The sequence below is a fragment of the Cheilinus undulatus genome, linkage group 12 (assembly GCF_018320785.1).
Source record: "Cheilinus undulatus linkage group 12, ASM1832078v1, whole genome shotgun sequence".
NCBI lineage: Eukaryota > Metazoa > Chordata > Actinopteri > Labriformes > Labridae > Cheilinus > Cheilinus undulatus.
In genome coordinates, this window is record NC_054876.1 from 49,952,118 (window position 1) to 49,975,842 (window position 23,725).

General features: G+C 41.8%; 1 protein-coding gene across 1 annotated transcript in view; it reads left to right on the forward strand.

The window, feature by feature from the left end:
* The first annotated feature begins 8,438 nt into the window (after positions 1-8,438).
* LOC121519255 (solute carrier family 13 member 5-like) overlaps positions 8,439-23,725 on the forward strand; it is a 36,009-nt gene continuing 20,722 nt past the window's right edge. The window contains exons 1-7 of the mRNA XM_041802098.1: positions 8,439-8,660; positions 14,960-15,088; positions 15,350-15,486; positions 20,910-21,112; positions 22,764-22,934; positions 23,124-23,307; positions 23,473-23,595. Of these exons, the coding sequence (XP_041658032.1) occupies positions 8,547-8,660; positions 14,960-15,088; positions 15,350-15,486; positions 20,910-21,112; positions 22,764-22,934; positions 23,124-23,307; positions 23,473-23,595 (1,061 nt within the window). The 5' untranslated portion in view covers positions 8,439-8,546. The remainder of the gene's footprint in view (positions 8,661-14,959; positions 15,089-15,349; positions 15,487-20,909; positions 21,113-22,763; positions 22,935-23,123; positions 23,308-23,472; positions 23,596-23,725) is intronic.

Below are 23,725 nucleotides of genomic sequence, written 5' to 3' on the forward strand. Positions count from 1 at the left end.
TGTCTGGGCTCTCCCTTAGAGATAGGGTGAGAAGCTCGGCCATCCGGGTGAGACTCGGAGTAGAGCCGCTGCTCCTCTGCGTTGAGAGGAGCCAGATGAGGTGGCTCGGGCATCTGGTCCAGATGCCTCCTGGACGCCTCCCTGGTGAGGTGTTCCAGGCAAGTCCCACTGGGAGGAGGCCCCGGGGAAGACCCAGGACACGCTGGAGATACTATGTTGCTCGGCTGGCCTGGGAACGCCCCGAGATCCCCCAGGAAGAGCTGGACCAAGTGGCTGGGTAATAGGAAGTCTGGGCTTCCTCGTTAGGCTGCTGCCCTCGCGACCCGATCTCGGATAAGTGGGAGAAGTTGGATGGATGGATGGATGACAGGTTTTTATCCATAAAACAAATACATAAATAAAATAATTTCCATTAATTACATTTCAAAGAGTATTTTATTATTATAATCAGGTCCTGTGATGGGTCAAACAGCAACATCGATGATGTATTGTGTTTTTTTTCTGCAGTGTCCGAATTAAAAAAAATCTCACACTCGTGCTCCTGATGACAAAAAATGTCAGCTTCCTAAAATCAGCTGTAAAATTTTCTGTATTAATATTTCTTTACTCTTTAAATGAGTCGGTCTTTTAAAACTGCTACAGCCTGAAATACACATATCAAATATTCATTATATTTTTGGAATTTTAACCCTTTAAAGGCCAGTATGTTTATGCAACTCCACTTTTTTAATAGAAAAAATCACAAAAAATCAAATATAATACACACACACTTTTTATTTTACACACACATCTAAATAAAACATCTATAAAGACACACAGTTATAGTGTCAGTAGTGAAGCACCCTTTCAGAAAAAGTAAAAAGTTTGAAATCTGTGGCGTGCTTTGAGTTGGAAAAAGCAGCGCCATCTGGTGGACAAATTGGAAAAATTAGAAATTGAAAGCTAGTAGTCCAAAATAAAATCTTAACGTAAAGGAATGCATTCGTTTATGTTGAGATAAATGTGGGGTAAAAAATGTCATTTTCAATAGTTTTCACTGGGACTTTTTTGTCCTCAGGAACAAATGTGTCGGTTTTTGTGTAGCTTAGCCATTTTAGGCTAATTTAAGGAACTGAGACGACAATTCTAAACATTTCTGATAATGAACTGCCTTTAGCAAATCTGAGCTTTATTCATTCAACACAGCCAAAATGGCTTGAAATAAAAAAGTGAATGGCACAAAATGTTTCTGTGTGAATGTGTGTCCGTTCATCCTGCAGAGCATTTATCAGGTCAGGCTCTGATGTTGGACCAGAAAGTCTGTTCCAGTTCATCCCAAAGGTGCAGGATGGGTGGGGGTTGAGGTCAGGACTCTGTGTGAACTCATCAAACCAGGTCTTTCTAGTCCTTCTTTGGTTTCTGGGGCACAGTCATAAGCCCAGACCCTGAAAACCAGCCCCATACATTATCCCTCCTCCACCAAACTTTACAGTTAGACAGGTACCATTCTCCCGGCATCCTCCAGACCCAGACTCACCATCTGACTGTAAACAGAGAAGCATGAACACGTTTCCACTGCTCCACAGTCCAGTGTTGGTGTGCTTTACTCCACTCATTTATAAGTCTATACTTCTACTATAGCATCCACTCAGACCAAATCTTTTTGATGAATGGAGCCGGTCTGGACTGTCCTTCTTCTGATACTGCTTACAGAGAACCAGCATCGATCCTTCATGAACTAAACTCCTTTTATTATTGAGTAAAGTTATAGTGGCAGTGAAAATGTCTGTGCACATTCATCCTCCAGCTTTAGGCCTCAGCGCTCCACACATAACCCAACAGAGAGTAGGCGTGTATTTGTCCTGGTCTAACCGCCCAGATCCAGCTGAACGCCCCCACAGACCCACTCCTGGACCTACATCTGTTCACCTTGATCCCTGTGGTCTGAGCTCAGAGCCACAGCAGAGCTTCGTTCCTCGTCTCTGAGGTCAAAACAGGGACAGTTTTATGGAAGCATAACTTTATTTCTCTAAGATGATTATCTTTGCAGTTGTTGTGTGTTTCAGAGAAGTGTTTGCATAAACGTCCCAGTAAGAGAAAGAGACGTTAGTTATGAAAGAGAGAGAAAGCGTCCCACTCCTCCCACTCACTCTGCTGCTTCACTTCCAGTAAAAACACACAGATCTGCCAGCTACACACACACACACACACACACACACACACACAGATCCTCCTGACCCTTTAGCAAACAGCTATTTTCATCCAGCTGTTACTGACAAAAAAAATGAGATAAAAAGTGAAAAAAATAAATGTAAAAGGTCAAATTGTAATGATTGTAATAATCTGAAGGTTTGTGTGTGTGAACCCAGGAGCAGAGCCAGAGACAATGAAGCAGTTTTAAAAGGTTTAATGAAGGCACACAGGAGTGAGGGAGGGGGGAATCCAGGTCCGGGGAGTGAGAGGTTTCCAGTGAGACAGAGGCTTGTGGGGGGGGGGAGCGAGTGGATCCAAGAGCCTGAGTGTGGTGCGAGAGTGAGGCAGTATGGCAGAGACTGGGCGATACTGAGGGCATGTGGAGGCACTGGAAGAGGCAAGAAAGAAGCGGATTAGTCGAAGATCAACCAACAATTCAGTGAGCAGTAATGATCTTGATCTCAAGGGAGAATCTCGAGACGGCCACGATACCACAATCAGCGGGAATCTTCTGGCGTCTGCTTCTTCTCAGAGGGGAGCTTAAGAGGGTGAGGTGATTGCGGTGATGACGTGCAGGTGCGGTGGTGCGGAGGTGCCAGTGCCCAATCAGTGCAGGTGCGCCCAGTCTCTGTGAAGAGAACAAAAGAAAACTTGTGGCAGGAAGTGGCTCGCAGGAACTTTTCAAAATAAAACAAAGAATGTGCAATCACCACACAAATATGAGATAAAAAGTCAAAATAATAAATCGGAAAGGTCAAAATATGAGATAAAAAGAGAAAATTATAAATGTAAAAGGTCAAATATGAGATAAAGAGTCAAAATAATAAATTGGAAAGGTCAAAATATGTAACAAAGTCCAAATAATAGATTGAAGTCATAACTTTGCGATGCAAAATTGAAAATATGAAATGAAAACACGAATTAGTTTCTTTACCCACATTTCTTTTTATCTAATTATCTCTCAATATTTTTTCACATTTTTATGACTTTAGGATATTTGATATCATCAAGGTTCAGTTTACATTTTTATACTGGAGGAAATCTGCAGACTTCATATTTTAGCATTAGTTATAATAAAAACAGGATATGATCTTGCGGGCTGGTAGTCACTGTACCGTGGGCGAGTTTGACACCCATGCATCAGAAGAATAAAGCCACCATCATAAATAACCTGGAGGACACACACGTCTTCTGGTCAGGGTCGGTTTCTGCTGTTTATCTTAGGAAAGTTGAAAAAGTCTGTTAAACACAGGGAACTCTGGATGGGGAGTGATGCAGGCTGCAGGCGTCTGTGAGCTGCTATCCTCCTTCAGTAATGAGGAAGAGCTGATAACCTGACTAATGAAAGCAGCGGCTCTCATAGTTTACACACCTGCACCAGCAGGTAACTCAGGATCTCTCCTGCTAGCCACTAAAGTTTCTCTCCTCTCTCTCTTCCTGTCGAGTCTCCATCTAAAAGTTCCTCTGTGAACTCATAAAGGTTTCCCCTCGTAGCCCCAGTAACCATCGTCATCATCACTCAGAATAGCTCCTTTTAGTGTCGCTAACTTCTTGTTTCTCTGGAGGACAATGCCACGACTGTCACCAGGTACAGCCCAGTTTAGAAATACCAGAATATCCCTTTAAGGACAGGTCCACACGGGTATAGTGGTCCAGTTCTGATCCACCATAGAGATGCCCATGCTAATCTCTTCGCCGGCCGTCATTGTTTCAGTTAAACCACGCCTATAGCTACCGCCTCTTTCTCCTCAAGTGATGCTGATTGGTCCAGTGACCTCTGACCTACCTATCAGCTTCAAGCTTTGGAAGACAGATCCACCTGACGACTGACAGGATAATCCATCAGCTTTTCAAGGCTGTTGTTTGGTATTCCAGCTGGTTAAAACCAGAGATCATGCAGAACTAAAGGCCCAAACAGACTCCAGATTCACCACTGAAATCCCAACATGCCAGTCCCAGCTCTGACCCACCAGTATGAAGACTCAGTGACATCTATGTGTAATATTTGAGAACACAGCCGCTGCTTTGTTGACATACCTGAGGTGCCTGAAGAGTCGAACGTGTGAGAGAGACGCTGCAGAGAAACATGGCCGACGCTGAGGAAGACGACCTGCTCCCTCTACTGAGTGACCGTCTACAGGTATGGAAACACTTTTATTTTGATTCTATGAAGTCAGAAGGTTTCACGAACCTTAAAACTTCTAATGTCAACCTTTAAATATAATAACATGAACACGGACTATGACTCAGCTCAGGTTGTTTTAAAACGGGTCTGACTGGTTTTTAATGCAGGACTAGAGTTCAGCGCTGTCAGAGGGTAAAGATGTCAGCTTATATGAGCGGGAACTTTCCCCATGCAGGGACGAGAGGAACCTGGAGTAAAAATGTGAATCCAGGTTATAATTAAAGCCTGAGGACGTCCTCAGGTCTCCTTTCTAACAGTTTTAGGGTCACTAAGAATCTTTGTTGGTCTCTTTGGTGCAGGAAAAACAGGACTGAAACAAAGAATCCCATTTACTTTTGAGTCACACTCCCTTACTTGCAATACTTTGAATTTGCCAGCAGATGTCAGCATTGTGTCTGTACAAAGACACTGCAGTTGTTCCTTAATGCAGGGATGTGAAACTCACTGTCCATTGAACAGCTACACCCGGCTCATCAGAGATTATTTCAGACCGTCCCACCAGTATGAGGTCTGCAGATTTACTCAAGTATAAAAATGTGAATTTAACCTTGATGATTTAAAATATCCTTTTAAAGTCACAATTAGATAAAAAGTCAGGATGTGGAAAAAGAAATTAATTTGTGTTTTCTTTTCATATTTTTAATTTTGCATCTCACATTAGGACTTAAACTGATGATTTTGACTTTTTATCCCATATTTTGACCTTTTAGGTTCAAATTTTAAGTCCTATTTTGACCTTTTCAACTCCTAACTTTGACTTTAATCCCGTAATTTAAAATTTTAGACTCACAATTTAAAATTGTATCTCATATTTTGACTTTTAAAACATGACTGTGACTTTGTACTTCATATATTTGCCTTTTAAAATATCATTTTGACATTTGATTTTGTGTTGACCTTTTGAACTATTAAGTTTGACTTTTTATATCAGATTTTGAGCCTTTAAACCATAATTCTGATCTTTTTTTAAATCTCAAAATCATTTGTCATCAGTGCAGATTTATTATCATTATCATTTATTAATCCCGTTATTTATTAGTGTTGAAAATGAGTTTTAATTTGTTCATGGTTAATGTTGACCCTGGCAGGCTCCTAGGTTAGACCGAAAATCAGAATCTGGTCCTGCTGTGACTGAGTCGGACACCCCTTGTTGTAACGAATAAAAGGAAGATGCTTTTTAGTTATTTTACTGATTTATGTCACTTTTTAGGCTGCACAGCAGCATTAGCATTAGCATTAGCAGCTACCTCACAGCAAGAAAGTTCCTAGTTCACTTTCCTGTCAGGGCCTTTCTGTGTGGGGTTTCCATGTTCTCCCTGTGCATGCAGGGATTTATGCTCGTTTGGTGACTTTTAAATGGCCGTAGGTGTGAGCGTGAGTGTGCCTGGTTGTCTGTCTCTATGGCTGAATCTCAATCTCCCTCCTAAACCCTAAACCCTGAGCCCTGATGGACTTACCTGAAAAGTGACTGAGTGCAAGTGTGTTGTTCACCCCGGTGTGTTTCTCTGTTGAATGAAAAAAAGAAGCATGGACTACAGGGAGCTGCTGTTCTGTTGCTGTATCCCACTCCTACGTCATGAAGCATGATTATTCTCTCACATCGGTTTTATGTTCTGTTGCATAAGCTCACCCAATAACCCGCAAATCCACCCTCTATGATGGATCAGTTTGACCGTCCCACCTGTAGGTCTGCAGATTTAAAGAGAGACTACATTATAAAGTTGTAAAGGGGAACTTCACTTTTCACAGTTCAAATACTTTTAGAGAGAAATAAAACTGCTTTAAAGTTCTCAAACATGAAAATAACACTGAGGGACACAAGGAAGGTGTAACAGACTACAGAACGACAGACTACAACTCGAACAGACTGGGTGTAACACACTAAGGGACACATGTAACAGAGTCAGAACAAGGACACCAAACGTCCTGGCTCAGATCAGATTATATGTCACATTTTTATCTTTTGGATTCCAAATTTTAAATTTTAAGTCATATTTTGACCTTTTCAACTCCTAACTTTGGCTTTTTGATCCCATATTTTGACTTTTAAAAACGCAATTTCATTTTTTTCTCATATTTTGACATTTTGAATAAATAATTTTTACTTTTTATATCATATTTTGACCTTTTATACTCCCAATTTTGAATTTAAGTCATATTTTTAACTTTTTAAGTCATCATTTTCAACTCTAGCTCATATGTTGACATTTTCAACCCCTAATTTTTGGCTTTTAATCCTATATTTGGACCAATCAGACTCACAATTTAACATTTTAAATCATATTATGACTGTTAAACTCACGATTTCATCGTATATTTGATCTTTAAAAACATAATTTTTCTATTTTTAATACCCTGTTCTGATCTTTTGAACTAATAAATTTTTATCTCAGATTTGAGCCTTTAAACTTATCATTTTCACTTTTTGAATTTCCAAATGTTTTATGATCAGTGTTGTTCATGTTTTATTACTGGTGAAAATGAGGTTGACAGTTATGGTTAAATGTTGACCCTGTTAGGCCCTCAGGTTAGACCTTAATCCAGAATCCGGCCCCTGCTGAGATTAAGTTTGACACCCCTGGTCTACACTTTTGTGGCACTGTAATGTTAAAGTTAATAAAGTCTTGACTTGACACTGAATCAATGGTTCCCTGGCAGAGTGTTGATCTAACTCAGATGGTGTTAAATTTGCAGTTTCACTTTTCCAGTGCAGAGGGAGAATCAGACTCAGGAGGACAGCTGAGCGCCCTAGAATATTCTGCAGATGGATGACACCTTTGCAATATGTCAGTGATGTTATCAGAAAGTGGAAGAGTTTAGGCCAGAGAGTTCTGAGCTTCCTCTGGCATTAATGTAAACACTAAATCTGCAGCAGGAGCTTCATGATAGGTTTCCATGGCAACAGCTGCATGCAAGGCTCACATCACCAAGTCCAAAGCCAAGCGTTAGATGGAGTGGAGTAAAGAACACAGACACTGGACTGTGGAGTGACCAATCATCTTCTCTGTTTACAGTCAGATGGTGAGTCTAGGTGTGGAGGATGCTGGGAGAACATTACCTGTCTGACTGTGAAGTTTGGTGGAGGAGGGATAATGGTCTGGGGCTGTTTTTCAGGGTCTGGACTAGACCCCTTATCTCCAGTGAAGGCCAATCTTAATGCTTCAGCAGACCAAGACATTCTGGACAATGCTATGCTTCCAACTGTGTGGGGAAGGCCTTTTTCTGTTCCAGCATGACTGTGGCCCAGAGACCAGAGAAGGACTAGAAAGATCTGGTTTGATGAGTTCAGAGTGCAAGAATGACCCGAGGCTCATCGTCTGTCAACACAGTTCATAACTGACAGTTAAAGCTGGATAATGGAGGGAAGAAGCCATTAGTGAACAGGATCCAGAAACACCGCCGTCTTGTCTGGACCAAAGCTCATTTAACATGGACTGAGGAAACATGGAAAACTGTTCTGTGGTCAGAGGAAACCACAGACACATCACAACAGCATGGCTTCACAGGAGAAGAGCCCGGGTCCTGAACTGGGCCGGACTTTTCACCGGTAGAAAACATCTGGAGCATCAGAAAAGGACAAATCCAGCGAAGAAGACCCAGATAGAATCCTACATCAGACAAAAATGGGACAACATTCCTCTCCATCAGTTGGTCTCCTCACTTCCCAGATGTTTACATACATAACAGCAGAGAGGGACAGGAAGTTTCCAGATGTTCTGGGTGGGGTAAGGTGCTCTTCACCTGTTCGTGGTCTCAGTTCCTAAAAGTGATCAAAATGATTTCTGGTCATAGAATCCTGGATCTGAAGCTCCAGCAGGTCTAGAGGTGAACTTTGGAACAGCAGGGATAGAAAGCACATGTTGGATGTTTTTTTAAACTCTTCTCTTTGAGCAGGAGGATAAAAGGTGAGATGATCCTGACGTAAACAAAAGATCTGATTTCCTCTCCATGTTTACTCTGCTGAGAGGGGGCTCTCTGTGTGTTAACTGACATTAGGTTAATATTTAGTGAGTGGACTGTGAACGCATCACGATGAGAGAGAGAGAGAGAGAGAGAGAGAGAGAGAGAGAGAAAGAAAAGGCCGACAGAGGACTGAGAGCTGCAGAAAGACAGAAGAGCCTCACTGATGCCCACGCTCTCTGGTTTTTAGACTTCTTCATCATCATCATCTTCGTCATCGTGGTCAGCCATGTCCGTTCTTCCTCTCTGGGTCAGAATGCTGCGGAAAGTCTGGAGGTTGAAGGGCGTCTTCATCCTCGTCTGCAGCCCATTCCTGCTGCTGCCCCTCGCTCTCAGCACCATGGTGAGACCGCTCAACACTCTCCAGTTTACTACGGACTGACCAGTTTACTCACCAGTTCACTGACCAGTTTAATAGCCAGTTTACTGACAGCTTTACTGACCAATTTACTGACAAGTTCACTGACCAGTTTACAAACAGCTTTCCTGACCAGTTTACTGACCAGTTTACTAACCAGTTTAATGACCAGTTTACTAACAGCTTTACAGACCAGGTCACTGACCAGTTTACTAACCAGTTTACTAATCAGTTTACTAAGAGCTTTACTGACCAGTTTACTGACTGGTTTACCAATAAGTTTACTAACAGCTTTACTGACCAGTTTACTGACCAGTTTACTGACAGCTTCAATGACCAGTTTAATTACCAGTTTACTGACCAGTTTAATGACCAGTTATATGACCAGTTTAATGACCAGTTAGCTGACCAATTTAATGACCAGTCTACTGACCAGTTTGCTAACAGCTTAACTGACCAGTTTACTGACCAGTTTACTGAACAGTTTTCTGACTAGTTTTCTTAACAGCTTTACTGATCAGTTTACTGACCAGTTTACTGACCAGTTTAATAACCAGTTTAATCACCAGTTTACTAACAGCTTTGCTGACCAGTTTACTGACCAATTTACTAACACCCTTACTGACCAGTTTATTTACCAGTTTAATGACCAGTTTAGTGAAGTTTACTGCCCAGTTTAATGACCAGTTAGCTGACCAGTTTAATGACCAGTTTACTCACCAGTTTAATGACCAGTTTACTGAACAGTTTAATGACCAGTTCACTGACCGGTTTAATGAGCAGTTTACTGACCATGTTACTGATCAGTTTAATGGCCACATTTCTGACCAGTTCACTGACCAGTTCACTGACCAGTTAGCTGACCAGTTTAATGACCAGTTTACTGACCATTTGAACAGTTGAATGACCAGTTTACTGACCAGTTCACTGACCAGTTTACTGGCCAGTTTAATGACCAGTTTGCTGACCAGTTTACTGATCATTTTAATGGCCACATTTCTAACCAGTTCACTGACCAGTTTACTGACCAGTTAGATGACCAGTTCACTGACCAGTTTACTGACCAGTTTAATGGCCACATTTCTAACCAGTTCACTAACCAGTTTACTGACCAGTTCACTGACCAGTTTACTGGCCAGTTTAATGACCATTTTACTGACCAGTTTACTGACCATTTTAATGGCCACATTTCTAACCAGTTCACTGACCAGTTTACTGACCAGTTAGCTGACCAGTTCACTGACCAGTTCACTGACCAGTTTAATGACAACATTTCTGACCAGTTTACTGACCAGTTGACTGACCAGTTTAATGACCACATTTCTGACCAGTTCACTGACCAGTTTACTGACCAGTTAGCTGACCAGTTCACTGACCAGTTTACTGACCAGTTTACTGATCAGTTTAATGGCCACATTTCTGACCAGTTTAATGATAAGTTTACTGACCAGTTTTGATCAGTTTACTGACCAGTTTACTGACCAGTTCACTGACCAGTTTAATGACCACATTTCTGACCAGTTTAATGACCACATTTCTGACCAGTTCACTGACCAGTTTACTGACCAGTTTTGATCAGTTAGCTGACCAGTTTAATGACCAGTTCACTGACCAGTTTAATGACCAAATTTCTGACCAGTTTAGTGACCAGTTTAATGACCAGTTTTGATCAGTTCACTGACCAGTTTACTGACCAGTTTAATGACCACATTTCTGACCAGTTTACTGACCAGTTTAATGAGCAGTTTACTGATCATGTTACTGATCAGTTTAATAGCCACATTTCTGACCAGTTCACTGACCAGTTCACTGACCAGTTAGCTGTCCAGTTTAATGACCAGTTTACTGACCAGTTATCAGTTTACTGCCCAGTTTAATGACCAGTTAGCTGACCAGTTTAATGACCAGTTTACTCACCAGTTTAATGACCAGTTCACTGACCAGTTTAATTACCAGTTCACTGACCAGTTTACTGACCAGTTTAATGAGCAGTTTACTGACCATGTTACTGATCAGTTTAATGGCCACATTTCTGACCAGTTCACTGACCAGTTCACTGACCAGTTAGCTGACCAGTTTAATGACCGGTTTACTGACCATTTATATGACCAGTTTAATGACCAGTTTACTAACAAGTTCACTGACCAGTTTACTGGCCAGTTTAATGACCAGTTAGCTGACCAGTTTACTGACCAGTTTACTGACCAGTTTAATGGCCACATTTCTAACCAGTTCACTGACCAGTTTACTGACCAGTTAGCTGACCAGTTCACTGACCAGTTTACTGACCAGTTTTATGACAGCTTTACTGACCAGGTCACTGACCAGTTTAATGACCAGTTTACTGACCAGTTTAATGACCAGTTTACTGACCAGTTTACTGACCAGTTTAATGACCACATTTCTGACCAGTTTACTGACCAGTTTAATGACCAGTTTTGATCAGTTTACTGACCAGTTTACTGACCATTTTACTGACCAGTTTCATTGTAAAGGTGAAATCATAATTTTGTACAGTGTTTTTTTTTACTGGTGTTCAAACGGAGTCAGCCCTCAGAAAGTCTTTAAGCAGTTTTCTTCTTAGGCAGGGCGGTAGACAACACAGAGGCGTTTCTACCGGAGGTCTTCTTCAGCCAATCACAGCGCTGAAGAAGACTTCACTCTTTTTAGGGCTCAGTTATGTCAGGGGGTTTTTTGTCGTTCAGTTTCAGAAGTGTTTGTGTGTGTGTGTAGGTGTGTGTGTGTGTGTGTATGCTGCTTTGCTTCTTCAGGTGTGTCGTGGGAATTAAAACAACCAAAGCTAATTACTGCACAACGACTCTAAGGTGTGCTGCTTGTTTTACAAAGTGCGTACATACAGGTGGACAGGTGTTCCAGGGGTTAAGGACCTTGCCTCAGGGCCCAGGCTTGTTTTAAATGGGCCGTCCTGTACCCGTTGGATCGGGTGTGCCTTGAGTTTGCCTTGACCGCTTTGGCCAGAAAAAAAGCTTGAAACCCAGAGAATTAGAAGATGATCCCATGGACTCTTTCTTACAGGAGAATCCAAAGAAGATTCCAGAGCACACAGAGACGTATTTAACCTCTTTGTTCTGGTTCTTTATTCCTCATTAAAACATAAACATGGCTGCAGTTTGTTCTCTGGTGTCTCTGAGTCTACTGGATCATCTTTGAACCTCTCTGGCTCTTCTCCACCTGTGGAGCTGAAGGTTAGAAGAGTCCTGCTTGTGTAAATCAAAGTTTAAATCACAGCTGTACAGATGTTTACTGGCTCACAGATGCAGATTTAGAGTCAGTGAGTTACGTTCAGAGCTGTCACTGATTGACAAACAGATTCCACAGCGTTTAAAAGTTCACCGTCTGAAGTTACTGAGAAGCTTTTAGAGAAGAAAAACCGCACTGATCACATCATGGAGACTTTAATTTAATCTAATCTACGTTTACGTAGACTCTGAGTCAGACCTACAGGGCTCCTGGTCCAGGAGGACTTCAGTCCTCACACTGGGACCAGAACCGACACGAACATCCTGACTACAGACTAAAACTTATTTTACTCTGAATTAATTTAAAAGGGGGGAGATCCCAGACATGCAGACCGTGTGGAGGTTTGGATCTCTGAGGATAACTAATATTATCTTAAAACACAATGAACACTGAAACGCACTCTAGCAGAGTCAGACACTACAGGGCAGAGGTGGGAGTAAGTCACTCATGCGCAAGTCACAAGCAAGTCCCAAGTCATTGTGGTGAGTATCAAGCAAGTCAAGTCGAGTCCCTGCTATAAGTCAAGCAAGTCGCAAGTCAAGTCATACAAAAATCAGATGATCTACCCCAGTTTCCACATTTAAATCAGTAAAGACATTGGTACAGAAGTTGAGTTTTCTTTCATGTATTATTTTATAGGGCTTAGGGCCTTCAAAATATTGCAAGTTAAGTGTCCCTAGAAAATATTGACTTTAGGATAAATTTATAACAAAATCAATATTCTTCACTTCTCTTTTTTGAGGCTGCTTTACAATGTAGAGTAACAATGTAATAATAGCCGGATATGTTTATATAACACACTCAAATGAAACATGTACAAAGCTGATGATTATTATGGTGCATGTCTATCAAGTGACCCTCAACAAGGCCGACATTTCATGGCTTTCAGAAACTTTCAGGAAATGAATTTGATCATCAGAAAATAATGTAACTTATGTAATTATTAATGGAGCAATGTCTGCCATGGTAAAATCAACACACCTGGGTGTCTGATGCCCTGCTGTCCGCCTGGTCCTCACATCAGAAACTGAACGCTACTTCATATAACGTCTCGTTAATCTTCTGCACATCTTAAACTTAACGTTAGTTTAATAAGCTACGTTAGCATTCATGTTAGCAAACGTTACCATCAGACAGTGTAAACACACTGCTGCCTCAACGTTAAGAAAATAAATAAATAAATAAATAAAACAGAAAAGGCGCCAGTCAGTCTGTCCACACTGGACAACAAATATGAATCAAACTGCTTACGAAGAGCTAATCCACACAAACTTTTTATCACACACACACAAACACATCCATATCACACACACATAAATGCAAACACATCCATATCACACACACATAAATGCAAACACATCCATATCACACACACATAAATGCAAACACATCCATCCCATCCAGCCCATCTGACAAGCCAGTAAGTTAGCTAAAGACACTTTTACTGCACATTTTATTGAGAAGACGTATACATTAGGTAGCTTGTTTAAGCTATGCTAGTGTTAGCAAACATTAGCTTTCTAACAGCTGTAACAGCTAGCTAAAAGCTGAAAACATTCACGTAGCTTACCTTTCTTCGTGGGTTTTGTAGTGACGATGAAGGTGGACGTTGTGGTGGTCGTGTCACTGGTTTTTGAGCTGCAGACCTTCCATACCGCTGTTCTCTTCTTCATACCGTCATCAACAACATAATCCTTGAACCCAAACTGAACTATTCTCGGCCTAGCTGCCTCCATGACTGCTGCTCCTGTGTTGACCCCTGTTAGTCCGTGCAGCCTGCAGCCTGCTGCGTGCATTGCACTGTCAAATCACAGATCATGTTTCAAAATAAAGCATAATTTCTGATGTAATCTAACTTTAAAAAGATGCCAATATTTAAATTAAATCAATTCATTTCAAGTCATCCGTCTCAAGTCATGAAGACCAAGTCACAAGCAAGTCGAGTTTTTTATCAGTGTTCGTCAAGCAAGTCTCAAGTCCTCAAATTTGCGACTCGAGTCAAGTCACATGACTCAAGTCCCCCACTTCTGCCTCAGGGTACCTCAGAGCGTCTTTAAAGATACCTGGAAATTATTGTTTGATATTTCATGGTTGGGTTCCCTCTACACAGCTGCTAAACAGCAGCTTCAACAACCAGAAGGTACCTTGAATTATTCTGGAACAGACGTGTCAAATGTAAGATAACATACCTTCATACTGAAAGCTCCTTCTAGCAGATTCTCAATAATAACTAGAGAATATATCATTATAGACAGTATATATATAAAATAAATCATTCAAGCTGTGGTCGCACTCTACAGGCAGGATTTCTCTAACTGAGTCAGTAACTTCACTCATGGTGCAAAAGTGTCTGAAGCCCAAATGCATTCTGGGAAGCTCTGCAGATAAGGGATGGCTTTATATTGCTAATTTGAGTGTGATGATCAGATGTAAAGTTCAGTATGAAGTCTGCTGAGCTGAATCTGAAACAGAGACTCCGTCAGGACTCTCACGCTGAGCTCTCTCAGATTTCCCAGCAGATCCTCAGCACACATGGACATTTCTGCTCAGATGTTTCACTCCTCTCTCCTCCCTGTGTTTGTTTCCGTCTATCCTGTTTGGTTTTTAGTAATCAGACTCTCCGTGGTCTCAGCTGGATCCTGGAGTCCAGCAGGTGAACGAACATAAACTCTCAGGTTGTGAATCCTCCTATATCAGGAGCATGTGCACGTGAGATTAAAGCTCCACAGCAGGAGTTTGGATCAACACATCTTCACTTTCTGCAGGAACACTTCATGTTTTTGAACTTTTACAGATTACATAACACGAGGAGGACTGAATCCTCATGACTGTTAGTCTTTACCAGAGAAAATTAAAGGCTTAAATGTTAAATATTCCCCCAAACTCCATTATATTTAGATTAAAGAGTCAGTAAATCAGTGACTCCAGGAGGAGTACAGCCTGAGCTTTTCTTCTATTGTGACTCTAAATGCTGTCATCTTAAACCCAGAATAATTAAAGGATATATGTGTTTCTGTGTGCAGGAGGCGGCCTGTGCTTATGTCATCGCCCTCATGGCGGTGTACTGGTGCACCGAGGTGCTGCCGCTGGCGGTGACAGCGCTGCTGCCGACCATCCTCTTCCCCATCCTCGGCATCATGGAGTCCAAAGACGTAAGAAACAAAAACACCTGTTGAACAGAGCGGTGAGGGGATTAAATCCCATTTATCCCGGGATTATTCACCTTAATGTAGGCATAGATTTACCATGGGGTTTATTCTTGATATCAGCTAAAGACTACACTACCCACAATCCACTAGTGAACTCTTTCACCATGACTACAGATCCAAAACTGATCCCACTGGACTGTAGTCCATCAGGTTGTTGTTGTGTTTCCGTCCTGTGATAAAGGTGTGTATTGTTTGCTCTGTCAGGTGTGTATGCAGTACCTGAAGGACACTAACATGCTGTTTGTGGGGGGTCTGATGGTCGCCGTGGCCGTGGAGCACTGGAACCTCCACAAACGTATCGCACTCCGAGTCCTGCTGCTGGTCGGGGTTCGACCTGCCCTGTGAGTTTATTTTCATTTTGAGTTTATAATCTCAGTCCAGAGTTTCAAGTGTTTCCAGGACAGAATGATGTTCAGAGTCAACAATAACAGCCAATACATCATTTTAGAGATGGATGGATGGATGGATGGATGGATGGAAGGATGGATGGAAGGATGGATGGATGGATGGATGGATGGATGGATGGATGGGAGGATGGATGGATGGATGGATGGCTGGATGGATGGATGGATGGATGGAAGGATGGATGGAAGGATGGATGGATGGATGGATGGATGGGAGGATGGATGGATGGATGGATGGATGGATGGAAGGATGGATGGATGGATGGAAGGATGGATGGATGGATGGGAGGATGGATGGATGGATGGAAGGATGGATGGAAGGATGGATGGATGGATGGATGGATGGATGGATGGAAGGATGGCTGGATGCATGGATGGATGGATGGAAGGATGGATGGAAGGATGGATGGATGGATGGATGGATGGATGGGAGGATGGATGGATGGATGGCTGGATGGATGGATGGATGGATGGATGGATGGAAGGATGGATGGAAGGATGGAAGGATGGATGGATGGATGGATGGATGGATGGAAGGATGGATGGATGGATGGAAGGATGGATGGATGGATGGATGGATGGAAGGATGGATGGATAGAAGGATGGATGGATAGATGGATGGATGGATGGATGGATGGAGGGATGGATGGGAGGATGGATGGATGAAAGGCTGGATGGATTGATGAAAGACCTCAAGTTTAGACATGAGAACAGGCTTAAAACCCTTAAACACAAAACAATCAGGATAACCAACCATGCCATATCATCTCGAGCGGTGGTTCTCAACCTTTTCAGCCCATGACCCCCAAAATAAAGGTGCCAGAGACCGGGGACCCCACTGTACCTGAAGGTGGTTGGACAGTCAGGAACATTCAAGAATAGTCGTGTGCAGACAAGGCTGCACATGAGGAGGGATACAGGGGGAGGTTTCTGGGACCCAGCCAAACTGGTGGCCCATGGAGGTCAGCAAAACCATGGTCCATTGTGGAGTTAAGTTGTGAAATCCATATTTTATATCTGACCTGAATAATAACCACTCTTATCACAGAAACATCTTTATTTATCCATTTAGCCTTTTTAAAATAAATAACTTTTAGTTAAAAACAGAATTAAAATGGGTCATAAATTGCAAAAATTGGTCAATAATGGCAAAAATGATGGAAAGGGGGTGAAAGTGGGTTTTTAAAGAACATAAATGGGTTAAAGTGGCATTGATGGGCACAAAAAATGCTGAAAGGGGATTAGAAAGTGGCTGAAATGGCTTTAAAGTACAAAAATAGGTGGAAATAATGAGGAATGGGATGGAAAAAATGATATAAACTGGCAAACATGGGTTAACTGTGGTTAAAAATGTGCAAAAAGGGGTGTAAATAGTGGTTGGCAGATGCAATAATGGGTCAGCAGAGGCAACAACAGGCAGAAAGTGGCAAGAATTGGTTTAGAAGTTGCAAAAACGGGCAGAAAAGTGATAGGAAGGGTTTAAAATGGACAAAAATGGGTTTTAAAAGGCAAAAATGTGCTAAAATTGATGTAAAGAGGCGATAGTGTAATTTAAAACATATTCTAAGTTTTCTAAAGGCATCTGGTGACCCCCCTTTCAGTGTCTCGTGACCCCCAAGGGGATCCTGACCCCAAGGTGGAGAACCACTGAGCTAGAGTATGATAACCAACCTGACCTAAGGTAACCTTGAATCCAGCCAAACTACTCCTGAGTTCATTCAGAATATTTACCTGTGACTTTAGCTGCTCTCTAGAGAGCACGGGTGTTGACTAAACTTTTTAGATGTTGAAATTGGACGTGTTTCCTATTTGGCGTAATTCAGGTTTTTGCTGAGTTGTGCAATATTGACAACCAGTACTGGGAAACTGTTATTGGTCCAGTTCTGTATGCTTTCACTTCCTGGAATTTGACCCTTAAAATTGTGATGTGATTGGCACAGTAATAATCACCCTGAGTCTCTTGGCTGTGAAATGGTTTAAGGAAACCAGTGCCACAGCAGTGGGGTCATCCCCACAGTCCTCCAGGTGGGCAACTCAGGTTCAGACTGGTCAGACTGTTCAGTTATCTACTCCATATGCAGTCTTTTCTAATGAAGGTATCAAAGCCTTAAAAAAACAGGGGGGGTGGAGGGTGGCAGTTTAGTCTGGGAACTCCAGTGTGGAGGCATGTAATGTTTATAACTTCAGAAATAACCGCAGCATTACCTTCACAATGTGACTCAACAGAGACTTAGGATGAATCCCATTTCTACCCCTTACCCCTTCCACTTAGCCCTTCCCTTTGTCGACCCTTTCCCCTCACCCCTTGAAACAAAGTGGTAAGGGTAGGGCTGAAACCCTCCCTTAATAAATGAGATGCCACTTGATTGCAGTTCATCATCACACATTTGATAAACAGCTGCGCCATCGGAGGTGACTATAAAGCTTCGACCATATCGTTCATACTGCGTTGATCTTCTCCACTTATTTATACAATTAATAACCCATACACTCATGTAGATACCAAAAACACAATAAACTCCAATCCTCAGTGGCTAAAAGTTGAATATATGAGAAAATAAAATTGTTGTGTTTTCTATAACCATGATGCCAAAAATATTTTTTTATTTATGCACCTCCAGTCTGTTGTGCCATTTCGCAATTGAACGCAGTGCATGGAGGGAAAAAAAGCGACAGGATCAATCAGCGACGAGGGGCGGTACTTTCAGGTACGGCAGAGTCGTGACGTAAACAAGCAGCAGCAAGAGGTCGGTGCAGTTATGGAGGAAGAGACTAGCGTGGGTGCTGCTAAAGCGCCAGTTTTATCAGAACTTGACGACATTTCTTTGTTAAAAGAAGAACAAAGAACAACAGCGAGAGTATGACTTTTGTGGCCTGACGCTGGGCTTTATCAGTTTTAGATGGAAGGGACTTTTTTTTTTTCATGGTACAAACATGATGTCATTTGCTTTGTTTAACCCTTTACCTACTGAGTCTAAAAATGGCGATTTGGACATATTTAGTTATTCTGGCTGTAAAATAGTCAGGAAATGCCCTAAGTCTGAGAGCTTTGCTCCCTTTTCCCAGGAGTATTTGAACTTGACTTTTCAACATCTGGTTAATGATTATTGCACATTATATGGAATTGTCAGCAGTTTAAAAGCAGAAAAATACAAAAACTGATTTGTTTTCATGGCTTTTATTAGAAGAAATGTTGTTATTGCTCATGAAGTTTTGATTTGACATTTGAAATGTGAACCTATACATGTTTAGAACAATCAGCAGTCATTTTTGGAGTCTAGGACTCTGGGTGTGCAAAACACATTGCAAAAGATAACTAAATACATAGGAGACAATTAGTGCAGATAAAGGTGGAAAAATGCATTCTCAACATCCTCAGTAACATGTTGTTATTGCATATGACAGACACACACAAATGCCACTATCTAACACTATTTTTAGAAAACAAAACACCACTCTCGCTCGGTCTCCTTTTACTCTCTTCCTTCACTCTCCTTTCTCACTCGTATTCTGCCAAAGCTGCCGTTTTTGTGGCGCTGTTCGACATTACCATAGTATATATACCACACATCATATGTTGCCGGGAAGCACAGATTCTCAGCTCTCTGTCAGTGTTGGAATTTTTTAGATTGAACAAACTTTGAAGAGTTACAGTGTTAAGAATCCATGTAGCAGTCTTACGATACTTCTTGTGTTTTGCTATGAATGCCCATGTCACATGGTTGCGAGAACCGTAATGAACCATATATGTGGGCATGCCCACAATTCTCAGCTTTCCAACATTGTTGGAATTTTTCTGATCGGACAACCTTTGACAGAGTTACAGTAATAATACTCTGGACATATAAAACACAGCACCAGCACCGGGTCAGTAGGTAAAGGGTTAAGGGCGTTATCATTTTTACGTCACTCATTTTGATTAAGACAAACATACATAAAACACTAAAAGGAGGATTTTTGTAAACCATTATAAAAAATGACTCTTGAATGTTTGCATAACGTGCATAAAATCTGCCACTGCAAAAAAACTGATTTATTAAACTGGTATTTTGACACATTTTAAGTCAAAAAAATATTGCAACTTCTGCGATTTAAAAATTGCAGCAGGCCATATTGCGATGTAATCTAATTTGGGATTAATCTGCAAAGTCAACAAAAACCTCCACTTAGCTTTGTCTGAAGGAAACAGAAATATTCTGATTATCCTGTAGTGTGCAGCCAGCTGTAGTATGGGGTGGATTGAATTTGCATACAAAAGTTGAAGTTTAACTCAAATTTTGAGTTCTAACTGCAGAAATATTTCTTTCCCTGGCTCCATCCTCTGGAACAAAGGTCATGTTTTAACTAGAATCCAATGGTCTGTTTACTATTCCAGCCGTCACCTTGTCAAGCTCAGGCTTGGTCCTGAACTGGCATTTTCCCAAGGTTATTAAAACTCTACCTGCATGAATTCTTTATGACTAACTGATCATCGCCATAATTCCTCCTGTCCACGCTGCTTTTCTGATCCTTAAAGGTGCAGTGTGTAATATTTAGCCTAGTAGCATTTAGCAAAACAAGCTTGGTTAAAATGAAACATAACATTTATAGGTAGATTGATCTAAATTAGTGTTAACATCTGATAACACATTTTTTAAATTTATGTTTTAAATTAACTCAGAATAAGCCTTTTATTCATACATAGGGAGGGTCCCCTCCAAGGGCGCTGCCATCTTGGATTTTTGCATTTTGCCTGTTTCTATGGCACCATAGAAGGAACCAAATAACAGTTAAGCATGTATTGATTTTTAAACTTCACTGGTTCCCACACTAATCACCAGAGAAATGATCATCACACTCCAGAATTGACTGTTAGATGTTGATAGTCCCAATTTTACACACTGCACCTTTAATATCATCTTTATATTATAGATACTGAAGGACAGTCCACAGTCCTAGCTCTTTAAGAGTAAAATCCATCCACCCATAGATCCTTAAGTGCATCAAACCTGGAGCTAGATCTAAGTAATGTCTTTGCAAGGAGGACATCCAGAAACCTTCCTCCCCAACAGCATGTCAGCAATCCTCCTGGAATCCTGACGCATTCCTGTGCCAGACCAGAAACAAGACTTCTCAGGTCTTCCACATGCCTGATACTTGTTTGATTTGTCCACAAAACCTCAGAAGGATGATTCCAGGAAGCATCTGTTCAGATCAAATCCAACCATTATTAGTTCTCATAGTCTTCTGATTCTGTGCCTACCAAGCTTTGTGCCAGTATTCACTGGTTCGACTGGTTTTCTTTGAGTGTCCAGTCCTCATTTATAGATTATGATTAGTACATCATCTATTTGCTCATCTTCTCTCCCTTTATGTCCCAGGCTGATGTTGGGTTTCATGGGAGTCACCGCCTTCCTGTCCATGTGGATCAGCAACACGGCCACCACAGCTATGATGGTCCCCATCGTCCAGGCGGTTCTGGACCAGCTCAACGGCAACGTCGACCCCGAACCGTCCAACCAGAGACAGAGAAGCATTGTTGTTCTACACCAGGAGAAAACCAGCAGTGTCCCCCAAAATAATGGTAGGAAAATCCTGGAGAACACTGCACCTGTTCACTGGTGTGGTTTCTGCTTGAACCATTTGTGTTTTAAGTGGTTTTGAGATTTATTTTGCCCACTTAAAATCAAGTCAAATCTCAAGGAACACCATATTTATTGTCATCCTTGCAAGCTGTTAGGAGGCTCCTTGTCTGAGCAACTAGATCTAGCTTTTGACAGGCAATAGGTAAGGTCTCAGTGATCAAGGGCCAGGAGTACCTCACATCATTAGAGACTGGAAACAAACCCAGAATCCTGTTTCAGGCAAATCATCAAACTACAAGTCTACGTTGAGCCTAAAGTGTTTGATTCCTAACCACCAAAGTCCTGCATAGACTCACTCTGCTCAGGGTCTAAGCAGGTTAAAACAAAGAACGACAAGACAGTCCACCCAAATCTCAGAGACAAAGAGACAAAGTCTTATAAAGAAATGAACACATCAATGAAAGAACATGGTAGAGGAAAAAGACACCCTCAGTAAGCCAGAGGATCTTAGCCTCAGCTGGATTCCTGAAGGAACTGAAATCCCTGAGAAGAATCTACTGGCAGTCACACCAATGATTGGTCCTGATGTTTCTTTTAGAACCAAAGAGGTCAGGCTCCACCTCTGACTTCTTCCTAGTTGACCCTGGGGTGAGGCATGGGTGCGTCTTTGCCCCCAAAGTGCTCTCATAAAACTATTTAACACTAGAACCTGTAATGGGAAGTTGTATCTTAAACTTGTAAGCTTGTATTTACCCAACTGAAACCTTTGCCTTATCCTGAGAGAAATGAAACAATGTCTGACCAGGTCTTCATCGCTTGAGGAAGTTTAACTAGAGGATTTGCAACGGTCCGTTTGTGTTTGGACATGTGGTATCCTGAGGTTATAAAGGATCCTCGACCTGGAGGGTAGGGGCCCAGAAAGGGTTAATTGTGGGGTCAAGAATCTATTCTATGACCTGTGTTGTAACCATGCAGAGGGGTATATAAGAGGACTGGTTGGATCATACAGGGCGCATTCTGCCATGGTCACTCTGTGGTCATGGTTGGTGTGTCCACCAAAATAAATCCAGAAAGTTTCTCCTTGCTGATTGTTGTTGGTGTCTTAATTTTCCTGTCTTTTTAGAAATTTCCACCACAAACCGCTGTGGATCTCTACATACCTAAAACAGCCAATGGGTCAAATTTACCTGTCATTAAAGTGCCTTGATTTTCATAAATTAGTTAACCACTGACATTGAACAGCTTATGAACCACAGATAGAACACTAGATCGCTGTTGGAAGATGGTCCGTCACATAGAAAATCATCTTTGGACTGATTGCTAATGCCGAAACTTTCTCATCACCAGAATAATGTACCAAAGGCAAATTTCCTTACTTTTTGTGCTAAGTTTATTTATTGTTTGTGTGAAATAAAACAGTGGGAAAATCAAGGCTTTCTCTTTTTCCTGGGTAAATTTGACCTGCATGGCGGTTCTAGATATAAATGTCCATGAACAAAATCTGGAGCACCCCTATTGGGAAAGGCTACCTTACACCAAGGGGCCGATTTCTGTTGTGTCTATCCAATCCAACTATTTAGGGACTTAAAACAACATGAATTCCTCAGCTCTGCTTTAGTTTGATGCTGAATATCATAACGTTTCCACCAGGTCTGAACGGGTCAACACACACACAAGGCAACTCAGAGAAAACCAGCAACCCACAAGACAGTGTGTCCTCTGAGAGGAAAGTGTCTCCAGAGGGTCAGACGGATGGACAGGAGATGGTCAAACCAACGCCACAGGACAAGCCTCCATCAGACTGCACCAACAAAGGGCCTGGTGAGTCCAGAACTCAGGGTTTCTTATCTGTGATATCAGGAACATTGATGGTTTACAAGATCACATATGGAATCACATGGTTATGACGCCACAGCTGATTATTCTTTAGATTCAGAGAAGGACCGGGTTTACTGGGACTGGGGGAAATGAAGGTCAAAAGCCCCATCATTTTTGTCCCTCTTTTGTTAGTGGTGGTGTCGGTGGAGACGGCCTTCGGTCAGATGGAGCTGGAGGAGCTGAACGACGAAGAAGACGAGAGGAAGAGGATGAGTAAAGGACTCCTTCTGTGTGTTTGCTACGCCGCCAGCATCGGAGGCATCGCCACCCTCACGGGAACGGGACCAAACCTGGTTCTGATCGGACAGATGAGCCAGTACGTGCTAAAACATGGGCAGAACCCACTCTAAAAAAAATGAGTTTCAAAGTTCATGTTTAAAACTGTTTGAAAACAAGTGAAACTATGACTGTATTCTAAATATCTGAGTGAGTTTGATTTCTTCACGCCAACTTTATCCTGATCTTTTTGTCCTTCTCGTAGACTCTTTCCTCAGAATGGTGATGTCATCAACTTTGCGTCCTGGTTTGCGTTCGCCTTCCCGACCATGATGCTGACTCTAACGATGGCCTGGTTCTGGCTGCAGTTCCTCTTCATCGGCTGCAAGTGAGTCCCTACATCTGAACGAACAAAAACCCTCAATTTCACTTTGAGACCTGCACACGTCAGCCGGTTCTTAGTCCTGGCCTCATTTTCCATAAACATGCTGAACAATATAAATGATCCCCTGTTCTCT